The sequence below is a fragment of the Zalophus californianus genome, chromosome 7 (assembly GCF_009762305.2).
Source record: "Zalophus californianus isolate mZalCal1 chromosome 7, mZalCal1.pri.v2, whole genome shotgun sequence".
NCBI lineage: Eukaryota > Metazoa > Chordata > Mammalia > Carnivora > Otariidae > Zalophus > Zalophus californianus.
In genome coordinates, this window is record NC_045601.1 from 59,498,057 (window position 1) to 59,519,046 (window position 20,990).

Sequence of the window (20,990 nt, forward strand, 5' to 3'; positions counted from 1 at the left end):
TTTTCAAATGAACCAAGGACTCTTCAGACATTTTGTTTTTGGTGGGGGCCGTCAGACCAAAGGACCGGCTAGCAGAGATAACTTTAAGATAACTGAGCTGAGAATTCAGAAAGCTTAAGGAAAGCGGACCTGAGACCAGAGAACCGTGTATAAAGTGTCCAAGGGCTGGGAGCTCTGGCTGGTGATGAAGATCGCAATTACCCGGTTCTTCAGACTTCATACTTACTGCTCTTCTCTCCTTTATAGGAATTATTACTTGTCTTCATCTTAGGGAAAAGAATAGGAGAAAAGATGCAGTCAACTCAAGTAATTGCCGGCAAAGTTCTCCGGTAGCGAGCTGGAAGCAGCAGGCCTGACTCCTCAGGGACACCCACCTGACCGCCGAGTCCTAGGAACGCGCGCGTTCGCGCCCGTGCCCGTTCCGGGGCGCGCCCTCGGCGCCAGGGTAGTCCTCGCAGCTCCGCTCTGCGGGCGGCAGGCGGGCGGCGGCGCGCGCGGACGGGGTGGGGCAGGAGGGAGCCGACGTGCCGACGTTGGCGCCGCTGCAGGCGGGTGACGTGTAGGCCCGCGCCTGCTCCGCCCCCTCCCTCGTCTCCGGGTTTGTAGGTCTGTTCGGTGGTCGGGACGCTGTACTCTGTGACTGGGAGCGACCCCAGAGAGCTCTGGGTGGGGTGCAGAGGAAGGCATAGCGGTGCAGTCGCCCGCTGGCATCTTCAGCTCTGCCCTCCGCTCCCCACCCGGCGTGGAAAGTAAAAATGAAAACGAAAGGGAGGGAGACGCGAAGGTAGGAGCTGACCGAGTGATGGGAAGCGCGTGAGCTGGGGCCGAGAGGTGAGGAGGTGGAGGTAGGAGAAGGAGGAGGGGCGCCGCGTCCAGGGGTAGCTGGCCGGAGGCAGGGACTTCGGGGTGGGCGACGCGACCGGACAGCCCCCTCGGGACTAGGGGGCAAGCCACGAGCTGTCATCCCTCTCGGGGCCTGAAAAGTCTTGACCGTGGTCTCTGACAGTCTGGTCCCACTCTTGGAATTTGTAGGTGGGGGGGTGGTGATCAAAAAAATCAACCCAAGTCACATATTGCCCAGGTGTAAGGCCACAACGTGGTGACCAGATGGGGTGATTTTTCGTTCCTGTGCGAGGGTAATTTGTTTTCTTTAGGTTTTGTTTTGTTACAAAGCTGTGGTAACTTTCGTTTTCCTCTCACAGATTTTGGAAGAAAAGTATGCTTTATATTTTTTTTACCCCCACACTGCAAAGTAAATAGTCTGGTTAGGGAGTTGGTCGTGGTGACTTGTGGGTGAATTTAGCAATCTCCGAGTCTAGAATTTCATTTTGAAGTAAGTAAATGTGTGCGAGTGTGAGGGAGGTGGTGTGGGAATAGGGGCAGTTGTATTAAATGGTTTTTATATCATAAGTTAACTTATTTATTGAATGCAATGCGTTCGTGTATTTTGCTATTCTTTGGTTTAAAAGAAGCATAATTGATATGAATGGTATCACGTGCACTCAAGCTAGTAAGCATATTTTCTTTCTCTAAGTAAGATTGGATTGAATAACCAGTATCTCCATCACTAGATTTCATGTTTCATGGATGAAATGTTTTTTTCTCATTTTCAGAGTGTTGTGAAAAGTTAAGAATTCAGCTTTTGATTCTACTCTGGATTGAACTTCTGTGCATGTATCTTTTATTTTTAATGGTGGCTATAATAATAGTCTCGCATGAGAAAAATGCTCCTTAGAGATGCCAGTTAAGTGTAGGCTAAATAATCTTATTTGAGTGAATTAATTTTTCATGGTTTAGCCTTCTTGATCCCTGTTGAACAGTTCATTCATGTCTTCATCTGTGCCAGGCACTGTGCTAGGCCTAGAAAATCAAGAGAGATACAGTGTCTGTGCTTATGGAACTTTCTATAGTCCCACACCCTTTTAACAGAATCTTAAGTAGGGTTCCTTTTCATGTCTTGGATCTCTAGTGAACCAAAGTAAGGCTTTTCATGAAACTAAGTTATTGTCAGTGTTTATATGTAACTGGCCTCTAAAGAGGAGCAGATTATTTTTCTTGAACAGCATGACTTGATTTTGCCTTTGATCCAAAAGAAAGTATATATGCCAATGTTTTGCCAGTTAAGAGTAATTTTTTTCTTTTTTTTTAAGATTTATTTATTTGAGAGAGAAAGAGGGAGCACGAGGGGCAGAGGGAGAGGAAAAGAGAGAAATCTCAAGCACACTCCCCAGTGGGTGGGGAGCCCAACGTGGGGCTCTATCTCAGGACTCTGAGATCATGACCTGAGCCGAAGTCAAGAGTTGGCCGCTTAACCAACTGAGCCACGCAGGAGCCCCAAGAATAATTTTTTTTTTCTTTTTGCAAAATTGGCTTAAATACAAAGTTCACAATTGGAAGTCACTTTCTACCTGAAAAAGACTATTTTTCCAGCTTTTACATTGGTCTCATTGGATCTCCTATGTGTTATTAACTTCTAATTCACAAGAATTATATGCACAAAGCATATGCATCAGAAATATGTATGGTACTTACTGACAAGTAAGTTTTTTGCCCCATAGTATCTTCTCTGGGAAGGTAGTTAGCATAAGCCTTTGCAGTGCAAAATATATCTTGATATAATGTGGCACAGTTTTCAACTTTGAGAAGATATCTACCTGCAGTTGAAATTTTAACAAACACAAACATTAATGGAAAGAAAAAGTGCATAATTACCAAGGAGGAAAGAATAAGGTATCTTATGTATTTATTAATTGTAAGAAGGTAGGCATTACATGTCTGTCTCCTACAATGTACTATGAAGTTTTTTAAAGTAGGTACTGGGTCTTATTTCTTACATCTTTTGCCTACTATAGTGCCTAGCTCATAGTAGACTATATAATATATAAATGTTCATTCATTTAACATATATCATCTCATTTAAGTCGTCTATTTTGCATGTACATGAGCAAGTATGTTTGAGAATGTTTGCTGTTTGTTCAGTTTCATTTTTCTGCTGTTAGGTATGATCATTGGCTTTACAGGTTGTCTTATTTCTGAGACTCTGTTAATCAGTTTTAATGCAATTTAATCCATCTCTGAATATTCTGTTTTAATCAGATCATTCACCTGAAAGGGGCAAAAAAAATCATTTTGAGGGGCGCCTGGGTGGCTCAGTTGGCTAAGCCTCTGCCTTCAGCTCAGGTCAGGTCGAGCCCTGCATTGGGCTCCCTGCTCAGTGGAGAGCCTGCTTCTCCCTCCCACTCTGCTGCTCCCCCTGCTTGTGTTCTTTCTCTCTGTCTTTCAAATAAATAAATAAATGAAGCTTAAAAAAAAAATCATTTCGAAACTCCTCTTTATTTTATGGATCAGAAAGTTGATACCCAGAGAAGTTAGCTGATTTTTTATCATCAAACAAAAATGGACATCTGAACTCAGTTCTCGTTATTTTATTTTATTTTATTTTATTTTTATTTATTTGACAGAGAGACACAGTGAGAGAGGGAACACAAGCGGAGGGAGTGGGAAAGGGAGAAGCAGGCTTCCTGCCAAGCAGGGAGCCCGACGTGGGGCTTGATTCCAGGACTCTGGGACCATGACCTGAGCCGAAGGCAGACGCTTAAGGACTGAGCCACCCAGTCGCCCCAGTTCTCGTTATTTTAATTTGACTTTCGTACTATGTCATTTTGCCTCTCCTCATTGTTATTTGAATAGGCTAACTCTTGGGCACCTTTGTAAATTAAGATAGAGTCTCATTTTATCTTTCTGGTTTTGGAGTTTTGGGCTTATCTTCCTCCACTTCTGTGGTCTCTTCAAAGAGAATTGTTAGGAAGTTCATTCATTATCAAAGGTTTGAACTGACACGGAAAATAAGGGTGGAATTTGGAAGAGGTACATAATTTTAAAGCTAGTAATATGTAATAAATTTACAGGTAGCAGTAAGCATTCTCAGGATATGTTTTAATAAGATCATTGCTGAGAAATATTTATATTTGAAGGAGAGAAAGTTCACACCTAGTTATTTAATAACTAAACCAGAGATTTTCAAACCTACTGAATCAGAATTTCTGGGAATGGTGTCTAGAAATGTCTGTGTTCAAACAACTCCCCAGTGATTCCAGTGCAACTAGTTCATATTGGAGAACTTCTGATTAAACCATATGAATTCAGAAGCCTCTTAATTTTCTCTTCTGGTCTATTAAAGCAGAACTTCAGAAGAAGGGAGGGAATTATCTCAGGATTATGGAGTAGTCAGAGAGGTAGTTGCTAATGTTTCCCAGAATTTTTATTTTTATTTATTTTTTTAAATATTTATTTATTTTAGAGAGAGAGAGTGGGTGTAGTGGGGGTGGGGGAAATAGAGAGGGGCAGAGGGAAAGGGAGAGGGAATCCCAAGCAGAGCCCAAGGTAGGCCTCCATTTCACAACCCTGAGGTCATGACCTGAACCAAGACCAAGAGTCAAACGCTTTACTGACTGTGCCACCCAGTCGCCCTACTTTCCCAGCATTTTTGAAGACTTGCTAGGTCATTTTGAAGTTAAGTCAGTGACTAGCAAGTCACTCAGTTGTGTGTAGCTAAGAAACATGGCATGCAAATCTGATAAAGGAAAACATTCCCCATTCCAAAGAGAGGAAATTCTTATTGGTGAGACAATTTTTCTTTTTTTCTTTTCTTCTTTTTTTTTTTTCCTATCTGGGATGGTTGATCTTGAGCCTGCAGGGAGAAGGCTGGCCCCAGACTTCTCCAAGTCCACGTTTCTTTGCCTCCAATTCTTACACGCCCAAAGACAGAAAACCACACAGACACACCTTTGTTGGAGGGTTCTATTTGCCTTTTTAGAAAAATGTCTTTACTTACTTTCTTGGAAGTCAGTAACATGCCCAACAGGCTAATCAGATGAAACAATATAAAAATGTTAAATTCTACTTTTAAACATCAATAGAGATGAATATACCTTCATCTTGGTTTAAGAAACTTAATTATAAAACCCTACATAAATGATTTATAAGAAGAACTTAATGTGAGGATAATACTGTTTTCAAAAATAACATAAGTGCATTTTTTCCCAGTGTGCATGCATTTTCTAAATTAGACCTGATTTAAGCAGGGCTTTTAACACCAGGGGGGTTCGTTAAGTGGTTTTTCTGAGCATTCTTTAAGGAGTGAAGGAAATTTGCAAAATATTAGCACTTTCTGTACTCTGAGGTTGGGGAAACAAGGAATAACCTAAAGATTACTTCTGGAAAGAGTTACAGATTGATGTTCTGAGTACACATTATTGAACAAATAATTATTGAGTTTCTTGGTGTAGGCTAAGAACCATGCAAGGTACTGGAAAAAAGCAAGACCATACACTACTGCAGTTGTGGGAAAAAGCAAGACCATACACTACTGCAGTTGTGAGGTGCTAGTCAAGATGCTGGCTTTGTGAGACTTTGAATTGACCTGAAGCAAGGAAAAATACTAATACCCATGAATGCTGCCTGGTCAGTCTGAAGTAAGCAAGGTAGAGGCTTTGTCATTGATTTAAAAAGTGAAAAAGTTGGTATCCTAAGTTACTGATTTTGCCCATTAGCTTGGGGAAAAAAATTAGAGTTATTAGGGAATTTGAAAAATGGTTGATTTAACTCCAGTTTTTCAGAGCTCTTCTCTTTGTATTTATTGGATATAATAGAAATGCTAGTTAAGAAATATCAGGTGAGTGAACGCTGTTCCTACATTCTTCTACTATGGTTTCCCTTCTGAGCCCACTCCTACCCTAGGTTTTCCAGTAACTGTCAACTTTTACCATTGCTTTTTGTTTCCTGTTATATTAGCTTGAGATTTAGAAAATACCCAAATATTAATTTTAGAATTATATTTCTGCGTGTATAAGTTCTTGAGTTCTTTGAGAAGAATGGCATCATGAATTGAATAAATCATGTTAGATTTTTATTTCTTTTGTGTTTGAGAAAACTTAACTAGTTTGCAAAACATCTCCTTAAGGACTAAAATAAATTAATCAAATGATTTGATTAACTTATGTGGGGGGGAGATATTTTTGAGGTCCCGAAATGAAGATGATGTAAACATTAAAAAAAATATATTTTATATATGTGTGTGTGTGTGTGTGTGCATGCGTGTGCACTCACGTGCATGTGTGTGTATGTGTCCAGACCTGTAAATACTGCCCCTTTTTTGTGGCCACTTTGGCCTCCTTTTATCCTTCTACTCAGTCCATCCATCTGGCCAAAATACTGAGAACCTACTATGCCCCAAACACTATTTTATTTTTGGTGATGTGGATACCACATGCACCAATGAACAAAGCAAAATTCCCACCCTCACAGGGCTCATATTCTATTGGATGAAGCTGATTAAAAACACAGAAAATGTGTGTCATGTGATAAGTGCCATGAAGTAAAGTGAGTTGGATGTAAGAGAAGGATCAAAGAAGGGGGTGCTGCTTTAGATAGGGTGTTCAGAGAAGTCCTCTCTGGTAAAGAAACATTTAAGCAAAGACCTGAGGAAATGAAGGAGCTACCTATGTGGCATGTGGGAGAAAACTGTTCATGCAGGGAGATCTGCTTAGGATAGTTATATCACTGGAAGGAAGGCCAATATGGATGTCCCAGTATGAACAAGGAGGAGAGTTACAAGAGATCAGATCAAAATGTAAGAGAAAGCGAAATTCTTTAAGCCTTTTGAAGTTTCCTCAGAGATATGGGAAACCTTTGAAAGATTTTGAGCAGAGGAGAGCCACAAATGTTAACCTGTTTTGGGGAAGAATCATTCTTGTATATGTATGGAAACTAGATTGTTAGAGAGTAAGGATGAAAACAGGGAGACTAGATAGGCGATTGTAATAATCCAGGGAAGAGAGGGTGGTCAGATTCTGAGTGTGTGTGTGTATATATATAATATATATATATATATATATATATATAATATATATATATAATTTTTTTAAAGATTTTTTATTTATTTGACAGAGACAGCGAGAGAGGGAACACAAACAGGGGGAGTGGGAGAGAGAGAAGCAGGCTTCCCACAGAGCAGGGATCCCGATGCAGGGCTCGATCCCAGGACCCTGGGATTATGACCTGAGTGGAAGGCAGACGCTTAACGACTGAGCCACCCAGGCACCTCGAGATTCTGAGTATATTTTGAAGGTAGAGTTGGGAGAATTTGCTGATGAGTGAAGCATAACTCCAAGTTTTTTTGGCCTTAGCAACAGGCAGATTGGAGTTATGATTGATTAAAGTGAGATAGACCACAGGAGGAGATTTTCAGAGATCAATTTTGATATTTTTAAGTTTGAGTTGACTATTAGACATGCAAGTGGAGATGTGAAAGAGTAATGGGTATACAAATCTGGACTACAGATGAGATGTGTGGGATGGAGGTAAGAATTTGGAATTAGCATATAAATGATACATAAAGCCTTGAGACTGAATGGGATCACCTAAGGAACAAGTGTAGCTAGAGAAGGGGTCTGAGATCTGATCTTAGGGCACAGCAGTGCTTAAAGGATAGGAGGATGAGGAGGAACCAACAGGAGAAAAAGTGCCAGTGTTGTTGGAGAAAAAACAAGAGATAGATATTGGTGTCCTAGATGCAAAGTGAAGCAACTGTATCTAGAAGGACTAGGTCAAAAAACTGACAGGAATTAAACAAGGACTGAGAAGTGACATTGAATTTGGCAATGTTGAGGTTATTTGAGCTCTTTTGGTGGAACAGTGGAGGTAAAAGCCTGATTGGAATGGAATTATGGTGTAGATAAGCTGAAAAGTAGGTGTTAATTGAAGAGGGCTGTGGAGTCAGTGGAGGTTTTTAAATATGGGAGCCCCTATACCATATTTTTGGGCTTGGAGATGATCCAGTAGAGAAGAAAATATTACTAATAGAGAGGGGACAGTTTCACATCAGCAATTTTATCATGTATCCGCACTGAATAAATTTTTTTGAATGAATTAATGAAGGGATAAAAAGTGTTTTCACCAGATGCAATATATTTTTTATTGGTACTGAATAAAAAGTGAGATAAAGAACACTTTGTTTAACACCTTCTTTTTCAATGATTGTGAAAATTGATTAGGTTTCAGTCTTAGATTACCACCTTGAGTTTTACTTTTGCACCCTGGTGAGCCTGGTGTTTCTCAAGTCTTTACAAATGGTCTCTTAAAGTGTGCTGCTATGATGGGCTTGTCTAATCTTTTACTTTGTGTCCCTTTTTCCCCTTTAACCTTTTAAAAAGTTGGTACCTATTTAAAAAAATTGGCAACCTATGATGAACTATTACCTTAAATGGCAATGAAGCACAATGTGTGTGGGAACATTAAACAAGCACCGAGATGTTCAGTGTTCAGATGTTCAGTCTCTCATTAACCTAGTAATTTTTAGGTAGTATTTTCAGAACCTATGATTTGCCATTTAGTTTGATGCTTTAAAACTATTCTCTCTCTTATTAGCCTCTGTATTTATTGAAACTTAATTAAAACTTTTAATTATGGAATATTTCAAGAATATGGGAGATTTCAGAAAATAACAAATGCTAATATACTTGCCATGCAGATTAACAGGTTTAATTTTTGTCTTATTTGCTTCAGATCTTTGTCTTTTAAAAAATACTGCAACTTACAGTATGTAAACCCAGGCATAATGAGGGGTTTGATGGAAAGAAATGGGATTAATTAACTTGGTGAAGAGAAGACTTAAAGCAGGATGACTGGTGTGTTCACCTACTTAGAAGTCACTAATATGGGAAAGAGTGCATAAATTTGATAACTTAAGTACAGATAGTTTTTCTAAGTATGTTTATGATCAGAAAGCAACATTTAGTAGTCAGTTATTTTATGGTCTATACTTATATGGAAATTTTTATAAAACGTTGAAAAACATCATTGTTCAACCTATACAGATGTGGTTTTTATTAAGTCAACAAATATCATGATTTTCCTGGTATATCCACTGTAAAAATTGTTAACCAACAATATTTAGAGAAATGACTGTATTACTGTTTAAAAAATTTAAAGTCACATGCTATAATTTTTTAAAACATTAGAGAAAGTAAATTTTAAAAATGTTTGTAATGCTTTTTGAAACATGATGTTTCTTTCAGTAATTAGATTTTAAAAAGGTAGGGAGTGTTATTGTCAAAACTTGTTTTTCCTCTCAATTGTAGAATATATAATTAAAAGTGGCCTAGAAGTTAGAATAGAAAGAATGAGAACTAATAGGCCTGACCCTTTCAAGCATTTTTTCAGTTTAGGAAGCTGTGAGTGGCAGAGGATGAAGCCTCATAAGAAGTGATGGTTCATCTCAGAGCAAGGCACAGGGAAATATTCTGGTGGACTCTATTTGTCAGGGCATGTTTCTGACTAATATCACAGAAAGCAAAAGAAAGTGCTCTTTTTTATATCGGTAGTTAAGTTTTTACTCATAAATATTGAAACAAACATTTCAGACCTGAGTGTTAAATAATGGCCATGGCAATACCTTTTTTTTCCAGAAATAATAAATCATATATATTAAATGCAGTGTAGTAACATCATAGAATTTTTACTTTCTATGTATTTGTGCATAGAGAGGCATTCATAATGCCTAGTGAGTTAGTTAATAATTTACTTTCCTGTTTTTATATTTTTTGTTTACCATATAAATTCATCTGAGTCCTGATTTTAGTGTTTTTCTGTACTTGAGAAAGAGGGGTAGTGAGTGTGTGCCAACTTCTTTTATATAATGTCAGTGTTAGGGCTATTTAAGAATTTCCTCTACTAGCACAAAACAATAAGTAAAGATTAATGTCATCATACCCTTCGATAAATATTTTTTGGGGGTTCTGAGTGGATAATCCTAGTTGTTTGGGTGTAAAAACTTGAGTCAGATTTCCAAAAGAAGCTCATATTCAGGAATGTAATGGTGTTCCATAAAGTTGTGATATAGTGGAACAAGTGTAAGGTCAGCGAAACCCTTTCTCTCTAAAGAGCTAAGGCTAGAGAATCACTAGAGTTTTGGTTTGGTGAATTCAGGTTTTATTAAGGGACAGACAGAAGTTCTTTGGGTCTGTCCTCCAGAAGCCCATAGGTTGAGGTGGAATGAGAATTCTGCCTTTCTCAGATAATCTGTGCCAGGACCTTTTCAACTAGACCGGTGTGGAGAGAGTTAAGATACACACTCCTAGTATGTTGTGTATCTGTTCCATGTATTCTCTAGAGTAATATGTGAACTTGTTTGGTGTTTGTGAAGTGCTTTCTGACTACTCTTCTTGTTCTTAACTGGTGCTGATATGTTTTTCTAGACACTTGTTTTTTCAAGGGCATTTAAAGAAAAGCTTTCTTTATACTTAAAAAGTAAAATTAATACAATTACGGAGGTCTCATAATATGAAGACCTCGGTTTTTAGTTATGAGCCTAACTAGGTCCATTCTTCCTAGGGTGGGAAACCTGGGGTTAATATAAGTAAGTAGTTGGGGGAAGTAAATTAGAGAGTATCAATCTTATATAAATTTCATTTTTAATGAATCATTATATATGTTGATTTATATAAAATGTTTATATGTATGTATTATTTATCTTTTCCTTACTTTCTCTTTTCTTCATGCTCCAAGTGTGTTTTCTAATTTGATTGGAAACTATTGAAGAGCAGTTGCTTCTTGCTTAAGAATGAGTTAGGATATGAAGTTTACTATATAATGGGTGGAAATTATGAATAGTTAAAATTGCCCTTGAAAGTCCTTCAGTTGGACACAAGTTTGTCAGAACACACTGTCTTAGTATGTTGTGTGCAGTCGTGTCTTTTTTCCAGACTTGGAAAATAATCAGTTTCTTCATATGAACTAGGTGAGAAAGTTGGCTTGCTTTAATGGCCATGATGTGTGTATATATATATATTTTAAATATTTTATTTATTTATTTTGAGAGAGTGAAAGAGTGCATGTGGCGGGAGGAGCACAGGGAGAGGAAATCTCAAGCAGACTCTGCGTCTAATGCCGGGCTTGATCTAATCTCACAAAAATCAAGAGTCCAGCACTCAACCTATTGAGCCACCTAGATGCCCCCATATATCTTTTTAAAAAGGGGAACATGGTTTTAAACATTGCAGTGCAGCAGGATGCTCACAGTTTGAGATGCATATGGTGATTCAAACATGAAGGGAGCATCATATTGTTATTGCTCATCCCCTATTCACTCTGGAGCAAGTATTCAGTATATTAAATAGTGGCAGAATCTCCAGTATTATTGTTTTTGTCTTTCTATAACTTTTATTTGGCCTATTTTATTTGGTTGATTCAAATAAGTAAATGTGCCTATGATATAACTCTACTGTATTAACTAATTGATGGCAATAATGTACAAGTTAGGAATAAGGGGCAAATTTTTTTCATTTTAGAATTTACTGTGAAAAATTACCCTCCTTTGAAATGGCATACTAGAGGATTATAAATGTAATGTGTCTACGAAGGCTGATGTTTTCTGAATTCTGATCTTGACCGTGTTAACTCTTTACAACTCACTTTTTAGAAGTAAAATACAAATATTCCAGTTTATTTTTCAAGATCTGGTTTGTGGGCATATAATTCTGTTTTAAGTATTGAAATCTTAAATTCTAATTTTACTCCCATTCACAACCTACTGCCATCATTCCAGTGTTTTTATCCCTCACCTAATTATATCACTTTGACTCCCCCCACCCCAATAATTCTCTAGCATCCATGATTGCCAACAGCTAATTTTTGACTTTGTGTTCGTTAGGAAATATAATTTGGCTGTTTTGGAGATTTTATTTGTTTATAATGAAAAATAGAGTAACTATATTTTCCTAAAGTTACTGTCAAGCAGTCAGACCCCTTTTAGAGTTTCGAAACACAGATTTGAAATATGAAGGATCTTAAAACTTGCTATGTGGTATTTCAGAATAATGTGTACTAGAATTCTAGCCCACTGGTTATTGGTTATTATCATTTCACAAAGGGAAATATATTCCTCTCAGATTTTTTCTTCCCTATTTGAATGTTTAAAAGGGCAATGAATTTCTTCAAGACCTTTTCTTTTTTATCTGTATGTATATCTAATCAACATTCTGAAGATTCATTCAGATAATCAGAGGTGGCTACTTCTGGCTAATAAAAGTAGTCTTTTGGGTTTTAGTCTTTTATAAATTATATGCTGAGGTGTTAAGATTTATTATTTAAAGGAATTTTTTCATTTATTTATTTGCCATTTAGTAGGTCATACTAAATAAGGGATAAAAATTACTGAGGTAACTGCTACATAGGACAGTTTATCTTTTTTTTTTTTTTATCAGCTGTGGCTACCAGCAACCATCCTCTCCACCCTTTCAGGGATGGAGAGGAATGCCTCCGTTTTTTGGGTTTTTTTATTGTTATGTTAATCACCATACATTACATCATTAGTTTTTAATGTAGTGTTCCATGATTCACTGTTTGTGCATAACACCCAGTGCTCCACGCAGAACGTGCCCTCTTTAATACCCATCACCAGGCCAAACCATCCCCCGACCCCCCTGCCCTCTAGAATCCTCAGTTTGTTTTAAATGTGTATTCACTGTAGTCTTATAAACCAGAAATTTTATTTTTTTTACGATTTTATTTAATTGAGAGAGAGAGAGTACATGAGAGGGGGGAGGGTCAGAGGGAGAAGCAGACTCCCTGCTGAGGAGGGAGCCGGATACGGACTTGATCCTGGACTCCAGGATCATGAACTGAGCGGAAGGCAGTCGCTTAACCTACTGAGCTGCCCAGGTGCCCTAAACCAGAAATTTTATTTTTTTTTAAAGATTTATTTATTATTTATTTTGAGAGAGTGAGAATGAGAGAGAGAGAGAGTACATGAGAGGGGGAGGGTCAGAGGGAGAAGCAGACTCCCTGCCGAGCAGGGAGCCCGATGCGGGACTCGATCCCGGGACTCCAGGATCATGACCTGAGCCGAAGGCAGTCGCTTAACCACCTGAGCCACCCAGGCGCCCCTAAACCAGAAATTTTAACCATGAACATTAATGATGTGTCTTTAAGACCTCCAACTTGAACGTCTTTTCCTTTTGTTTGGACCTCAAATCCAGAACTTAATTATTCTCATCATTTAGGCTCTATTGTCCTACTACTACTGTCCCTATGTTATAAAACTTCAACCCTAGATCATACCAACCTTTGTTCCTTTAAGGGTTGTGATTAAACTTTTGCCTCTGTCTTCAAAATTTTTTTCTCATTGTCTTTTGAATAGTTTCAGCAGATGTCAAAGAAAATAAAAGTCATTTGGTGGAATTCACTTTCACCACCTTTTTCTCTCCTCATTCACTTTCTGCTTCACCATGTTACAAACATATCTGCATTTCCAAGTATCCATCCCTCCCTGCTTTTCCTGCTAGCAGTCTTATCTCTACCTCATGCTTTTATTCTCGTTCTTTCCTATAGTCTCAGGGACTCTACTCCCTTAGTCATAGCCTTCTGATTATTCAGCGTTTCCCTCTCTCTACTGGCTCTCCCCTGGTTATGGAATTGTGCTCTACTCTCTCCTGTATTTCAAAAACTCTTGACCCAGTGTATTTTACTATTTCTTGCCCTTTCTCCTTTTCTTCTTGGCCAGGTTCCTTGAAAAAATAGCTTGTACCCATTTTATTACCTCATTTTCTCCCTTTCATTTATCCTTCAACCCACTGAAATTTGCTTTCTCCCCCAGTTTTTTTTTTTTTTTTAAGTGTGTGTGCTAAACTCACCCAAGACCTGAGAGTGGCCAAATACTGTGAACTCTGTAACAGCATTTGAAACATTCTCTTTTCTTGTGGTAACACTTTTTTCATATGACAACTCTTTGCTGATCTCTTTCTTAGAATTCTGTTCTTGGCCCTCTACTGTCTACTCTCAAGAGGTTTTTAGGGGTTCATGTGGATGGGTTCCATGGTATCCATGAGGCTTCTGAAATGAAGTACAAAATATATATGTGTATGTCTGTTTTCTCAGGTAGAAGGTCCACAGGTTTATTTATATTTGACTTAAAGCAATGTGTTCACTCATGGTTTTAACTACCTTGAAGTGATAACACTAAATTCTCTATTTCTAGCCCACACCTTTGATAGGGAATTCAAAACTGATTATTTTACTTGATGGCACATGATCAAAATTTTCCAAAGCAGAATTAATCAGTCATCTTTCCTCTTCCTGTATGCCATCTAGACATATATACACCACCATTCTACCTCTCCTAAATCAAAAATTTGGGTGTCCTGCTTCTTTCCCCTTCATCTTCACAGGCTAGCCCACCCATTCTGTCTTTCAAATGTAAGTATCTCTCATATCCATCTTCTGCTTTTTCTTGCCTCAATTCCACCCTCTTTATCTTTCATCTGGCTTATTGTAATAAATAACTTTCCAACTGGTTTGCTGGCCTCTAGTTTTTTTTTTTATTATGTTATGTTAATCACCATACGTTGCATCATTAGTTTTTGATGTAGTGTTCCATGATTCATTGTGTGCATATAACACCCAGTGCTCCATTCAGTACATGCCCTCTTTAATACCCATCACCATGCTAACCCATCCCCCCACCCCCATCCCCTCTAGAACTCTCAGTTTGTTTCTGAGAGTCCATGGTCTCTCATGGTTCATCTCCCCCTCCGATTTCCCCCCTTCATTCTTCCCCTCCTGCTATCTTTTTTTTTTTTTTTTAACATATAATGTATTATTTGTTTCAGAGGTACAGGTCTGTGATTCAACAATCTTACACAATTCACAGCGCTCACCATAGCACACACCCTCCCCAATGTCTGTCACCCAGCCACCCCATCCCTCCCACCCCCCACCATTCCAGCAATCCTCAATTTGTTTCCTGAGATTAAAAATTCCTCATATCAGTGAGATCATATGATACATGTCTTTCTCTGATTGACTTATTTCGCTCAGCATAATACCCTCCAGTTCCATCCACGTCATTGCAAATGCCAAGATTTCATTCCTTTTGATGGCTGCATAATATTCCATTGTGTGTATATACCACATCTTCTTTATCCATTCATCTGTCGATGGACATCTTGGCTCTTCCCATAGTTTGGCTATTGTGGGCATTGCTCCTATAAACATTGGGGTGCACATACCCCTTCAGATCCCTACATTTGTATCTTTGGGGTAAATGCCCAGTAGCGCAGTTGCTGGATCATATGGTAGCTCTATTTTCAACTTTTTGAGGAACCTCCATACCGTTTTCCAGAGTGGCTGCACCAGCTTGCATTCCCACCAACAGTGTAGGAGGGTTCCCCTTTCTCCGCATCCCCGCCGACATCTGTCGTTTCCTGACTTGTTAATTTTAGCCATTCTGACTGATGTGAGGTGGTATCTCATTGGGGTTTTGATTTGGAGTTCCCTGATGCTGAGCAATGTTGAGCACTTTTTCATGTGTCTATTGTGCTGGCCTCTAGTTTGACCCACCTTTAATCTGTTCACCAAACTTAAACCTGAGTAATTTTTCTACAATATGTTAATTTTTTTCAATGACTCTGATTGTCAGGGAAAAAAGTGCTTAGATTGAGACATTGTGTTGGGTCTCTGCTTACATCTTTATTCTTATTCCATGGGTCTCCAAATGTACATTATATAGGGCTTTTCTTTTAAGCAGTAAGTCTGTTATTTTAGTTTTCTCCTTCATACCCTTACCTTTTCTTTAAAAGGCAACTCATTCAAGTCCTGTAGGTCTCAACTTCTGTCCTTACCTACCTTCCTTCCCACTCTCTTAGATATTCCACTTCTGTCTTCCTACAGTTTTTTTATAACTATTCTTAGCCATACTGGAAGCTTGTTATTCAGAGCAAGTGCAGTCATAACCCAAAATGTATTTTTTTTAATCTTTAGAGCCTCACAATGTGTCTAATGTATAGTTGGTGATCTATAGATACTTGCTGATTAAATAAATGACCAAGATGTAAAATTTGTTTTCTCATTTTGACCTTTATACATTTTAGATACCTTTAGTGTTAGTAATCTTTTTATTGGTACAAAGTACAGTGAGTTTTGAAGAGCAGAGTTTTGTAAATCTTATTTATACCCAGTGTCTGACAGTTCTTGGTAAATCAGAGAAACTCAAATATTTGTGAATAAATGACTTACAGGTCATCATGAGCAAATGAGCTATTACATTTTTAAAGTGTTAGTATTCAACCCGAGGAAGAAAAACAGATAAAACTAAATTAGGAAATCAAATAGTATAGGTTATTTCATTTTCTTGACAAGTGTAGTTAATATTGGTCATTTTGGTGAGACCTCAGAGTTTTAAAGTTTCCTCCTGTAGCAACAGTGTGACCTCATTACCAGGCCCTGCTGTTAGATTTCTTCTTAGAGATTTGGTGTATTATCTTGTTAGGATTTTGAATTAGACTTCATCCATTTTTATTCTCATGCCCTGCTCTTTTTTGAGAAGGACAGGGGATTCAGGAGATTATAGTGGGTTATGTCAAAATGATGGAAGTAGTGGTCCCAAATACCCCTTTTATTCTAAAACATACCTGAGGCAGAATATTCCATGTAGCAGAATATTCCATGTATCATACGTCTTTTGTTATGATGTTGCATTTTGAAAACATTAACTTATGTGGTAAAAGGCAGGTTCTGAGGCCGAATATATTCATTTTTCTGTCAAGACCTTTAAAGACTTCTGGGTTAATGTCAAACATTATGAATAGAATGCCTATCTTTATAGTCTCTTAATCTAGATAGAGAATTTAAACCCCAGCCCCCAAAGGCATTGTTTGTTGTGTGCCTTATTTCTCCTGCATGGATAATAGTAACTCTATGTTCTATCCTTGGGAGAATTGAGAAAAAAGCCACTCAAGTCACTTTCAGTTAAGACTTAATTCTCTAACAGACCCTGTTTGAGAAAGGCTCCTAGAAAGCAGATTGTGCACTTAAACTCAGGTCACTGAATTCTTAATAGGTGGAAACTCCTTAATCACTATTGATTTGAGACAAAATTGAATGGTGATTTAAGAATAAAAGATAATATCCCTAAGACAGTTGTTCTCAAAGTGTGGTCTTTGACCTGAACTTGTTGGAAATGTAAAATTCTTATGCCCCATCTCAGTGCCATCTGATCTACTGAGTCAAAATTGGGGATGAGGAGTAGAGCAGGGGCTTAGTTTTAGCTAAATGACTGATGCATAGAGAATCTCTGTTCTGTGCTGTCTGTTGACTTGCTTTCATTTCTTCTTCCAGATTCTCCAGACAGTATTTACCCAGTGTTAGAAAAATCCAGATGTGATTCCCTGAGTCATTTTGTTCCCAGAAATGCTCTCCTAAGTTCATTCCCAATGAGTAGTTGAAATTTAAAGTCAGCTAGCTAGGGTGTTTATTTGCAAATTAAGTCATTTTACTTTTCTGATTGAAATTCTTTGGTGTGATATAGGGCATCCTAATCTTTTTTTCCCAGCCATTTTCATACCATTTCCTTATTGATTTGCAATGCAGTCATTTGTGTTTTTTTACTTTATCTTTGTTGTTTCCGATTTCTAATCTAATTGTATTTTGCTCAGAAAATAGGATGTATATCAGGGGTCAGCAAACTAATTTGGTCACCTGGAGCCCAGTAATAGGTTTATACTTTTAAAGTGTTGTTTAAAACTAAAGCAAAGGGGCGCCTGGGTGGCTCAGTCGGTTAAGCGACTGCCTTTGGCTCAGGTCATGATCCCAGGGTCCTGGGATGGAGTCCTACATCTGGCTCCTTGCTCAGCGGGGAGCCTGCTTCTCAACCCTGTCTGCCATTCTCACTGCGTGTGCTTGTTCTCTCTCTCTCTCTCTCTCTCTCGCTCTCTCTGTGTCAAATAAATAAATTAAAAAAATAAAACAAAAGCAAAAACAAACCCCAAAATATGTGACAAAGTCTGCATGTGGCCTCCCAAATCTAAAATATTTACTCTCTCTTTCTGCAGGGCAAGTTTGTTGACCTCTGATCTGTATGGTACATATTCTTTGAAATTTGTTGAAATTTGCTTTATGGTCTACTATACACAGACTACTTCATTAAACTTTTATAAATGTACTTGTGAAGAATATGTATTTTCTAATCATTAGGTACAGATTTCTGTATATGTTCATTAAGTTAAACTTACTAGTTTCACTGCTCAAGTCCCTTATATAAGTTTACTGAATTTTGAAGGGGGGTTGGTTTGACCTCTCAATAATCAAATATTGAACTTTCACTGATGTTGGACTTGTGACTTTCTTCTGGAGTTCTATTTGTTTTAATTTATTTTGAGGCTCTTTCATCAGAGCATGCAAATTGAAAATTTTTATATTTTCTTAGATGTAATTTTTATTATTATGTAGAGAGGGGCTTTTTTTTTTTTTAAATCCTTTAGTTTTAAAGTCTTTTGTCTGACTTGATATTTTTGGTAAAGCCACCAGCTACTTTTGGTTATTTTTTACAGGAGGATCTTATTTCATTGTCCAGTGTTTTAGGTGTAACTCTAATGTTCACTTGATTGCTGTTTAGTAATTCTATCAATCTTTTGAGTGTTAAGTTTAATTCATTTACACTTACTGTGAATTTTGATATATTTGGACTTCTTCCTCTTTGTCTTTCTTAATCTATACTTTGTTTATTTGTGACAGCATACTGGGTTATTCTTCAGGTCTTTATTTCAGGTCACTGCTTTTCTCTTTAGCTGCATCTAATCTAAACCCTTCCATTGATTGTTTTTAAATTTAATAAACATATATTTTTATTTTTAAAAGTTATATTTTCAAATTTGCTTTGTCATTTCTTATTCTTCATTATTTTTAAATTCTCTCTTATTTTGTTAAACAATTCAGTTATTTTATATGTAATTATTCTAATATAGGACTCAGAGATTTTTCCAAGTATTAAACTTTGTGATAACTTCAAGGATATAAACAATGAAGAAGAGCAGAATCAGGGCGTGGTCTGAAATATTCTATATGGCCCCCCTGGTTCTTTCTTTCCCACATTGGACACATGCTCTTTGGCCCAATGTAATCAATGAGATCTCTTAATTGAGGACTGTAGGAAGTCTCTGGATTATAAAAACCTCTATTTCAGACTCTTGAGTAGCATTTCATAAACTCTGCACCACTTATATTTTGGGCTATATAATTCTTTGTTGTGGGGAGACCGTCTTGTGCATTATAGGATATTTATCAGCATAACTGGCCTCTATCTACCAGAAGCCAGTCATACTCCCCACTCTCCAGTTGTGATAACTCAAAATGTCACCAGATATTGCCAACTATCCCATGCGAGGCAAAACCATCCCTGAGAACTGTCCTAGAGACTTACATAATTTTTGTGACATTGTCCAGGGAGCCATGCCTTATAAACCTGTAGATTATAGTTTTGTTATAATAAGCAATCTTAATCCAGGATGATGCTCCAACAGTGTTTTCATAGATAAAGAGACTCCCCTCATAGTCAATATTATTAGTCTGTTTGCCACAAGGTTTAGTTGTTTGTCAGCATGTAAACAGGGAGATCAGATCATCTGACTTCTTTCTCCTCTTCCCCAGCTGCTTTAATTTTTTCCTTCTGTTTTTAAGTCTCTCTGTTACCATTATCTCCTTTTCTCCATTTTTCTTTCTTTCATTATTTACCAAATAATTATCGATTACCCAAAGTATTCCCAGACTGTTCTATTTGCTAGGACACAGCAGTGAAATAAATCTTTTTTTGTCGAGAAGCGAGACAACACATAAATAAACAGGAATATATCAAATATTAGTATAAGGGGAATTGAAATTTTGTGCTTTGAGAGATAGGAGGTGGGTAGCTGTTTTGTCTTAGATTGAGTAGTCAAGAAAGTCCCATCTCAGGAAGTATCTTGTGTCAAGGAGTCAGTTATATGAACATCAGAAGAGCATTTCAAACAGGGAACCTTTAATGCAAATGCATTTAGATGGAAATGTGCTTGATACTTCAAGAAGAGAAAAAGCCGGTGAGACTCTGAAAGTAAAGGATAATGTGAGATGATATCAGTGAGCAGAAAACAAAATTGGAGAAAAGATGGGAAAGTGCTTTCATGTCTTCCAGTGTGACTGGCAGTGGTAAGACAGTATTGGAGACTTATCCTTGGGGATCTGTAAAACTCATTTTGAAGAGATGTTATAGTAGTACCCACAAACAAGTGTTTTTGTGTTTCCTTTTCCTTCCTTCAGCCATAGTCAGTGTGGTTGTTAAAAAACTTCATGGGTAAAAAATGTGTCAGAATTTTTCAACATTGGTGGCAATTGCGTTTTAACTAATTGATTTTTCTTTTCTCTTGTACAGGTTAATTTGTTGAGTTTGATTACTTCTCCAGCCTCCTCCCAGCAGATAAATATCATCTTGTTTTGTTTCAGTTCCAGGTTTCTCCTTGTACAGATCACTGAGAATAATAGATGGCTTTACCCCGTCTCACGGGAGCTTTGCGCTCCTTTTCAAATGTCACCAAGCAAGATAATTATAATGAAGAAGTGGCTGACTTAAAGGTAAACTTTTTAGATGAAAACATTATAAATGTACAATGGAAGCAGATAATTGACATTATTTTTTTCAGTTTTGTGTACTTAAAATGGTAAGTTTTCTCTTGTTTGGTGTTATACCAGGAAAGGGAATGGGTAATGATGTTTCCTATGAACATACTTACCTTAAGCACCTATGACTGTATTGTCAAAGAGAATAATCAGAACTATGATAGAGAATTCTTTGTTAGTTTTTGTTGCTAAGATTTCTGCCACCGTTAATTTTGTAATTTAATCCAGTAATTTAACTCTGGAACATCTGAGTAAGTTTATGGGTCTCTGGTAAAATTTTTATCAAATGGACAGAAATAATGTCTTTACCATAACATGGAAAGTATGAATATTAATGTCTTAAAATTAGTAGCTGGTCTCATAATTAACTTCGGTCTGGTCCTTATAATTGGTTGTGGACTTTATAGGCCTGAAGGTATATAAACTATATATGAACGTGTGAGCTCTATTATATATATATGAAGGAACTGACCCTATGTTGTTTTTTAAAGAACAACAGTCACTTTGAT

At 37.6% G+C, this 20,990-nt stretch overlaps 1 protein-coding gene, 1 long non-coding RNA gene and 1 other non-coding gene across 8 annotated transcripts in view; 1 reads left to right on the forward strand and 2 right to left on the reverse strand.

Moving 5' to 3' along the window:
* Positions 1–480, reverse strand: part of LOC113927172 — a 30,729-nt gene extending 30,249 nt beyond the window's left edge. The window contains exons 1-2 of the long non-coding RNA XR_003521526.1: positions 375–480; positions 130–266 (exon numbers count right to left, since the gene is read on the reverse strand). This is a non-coding gene — a long non-coding RNA (uncharacterized LOC113927172). The remainder of the gene's footprint in view (positions 1–129; positions 267–374) is intronic.
* Positions 481–533: 53 nt separating this feature from the next.
* Positions 534–20,990, forward strand: part of ASCC3 (activating signal cointegrator 1 complex subunit 3) — a 337,927-nt gene continuing 317,470 nt past the window's right edge. For 2 of the 6 annotated variants that reach the window (XM_027603944.1, XM_027603946.2), the window contains exons 1-2: positions 534–831; positions 20,308–20,436. In XM_027603944.1, coding sequence (XP_027459745.1) covers positions 20,347–20,436 — 90 coding nt within the window. In that variant the 5' untranslated portion in view covers positions 534–831; positions 20,308–20,346. Of the gene's footprint in view, positions 846–1,202; positions 1,334–20,307; positions 20,437–20,990 lie in introns of all 6 variants that reach the window. The other 4 variants (XM_027603940.1, XM_027603941.1, XM_027603942.1 and 1 more) reach the window with 4 other exon arrangements.
* LOC113928175 lies at positions 4,666–4,798 on the reverse strand. Its single transcript, XR_003521852.1, has one exon. It is a non-coding gene; the product is annotated as a small nucleolar RNA SNORA38 (small nucleolar RNA).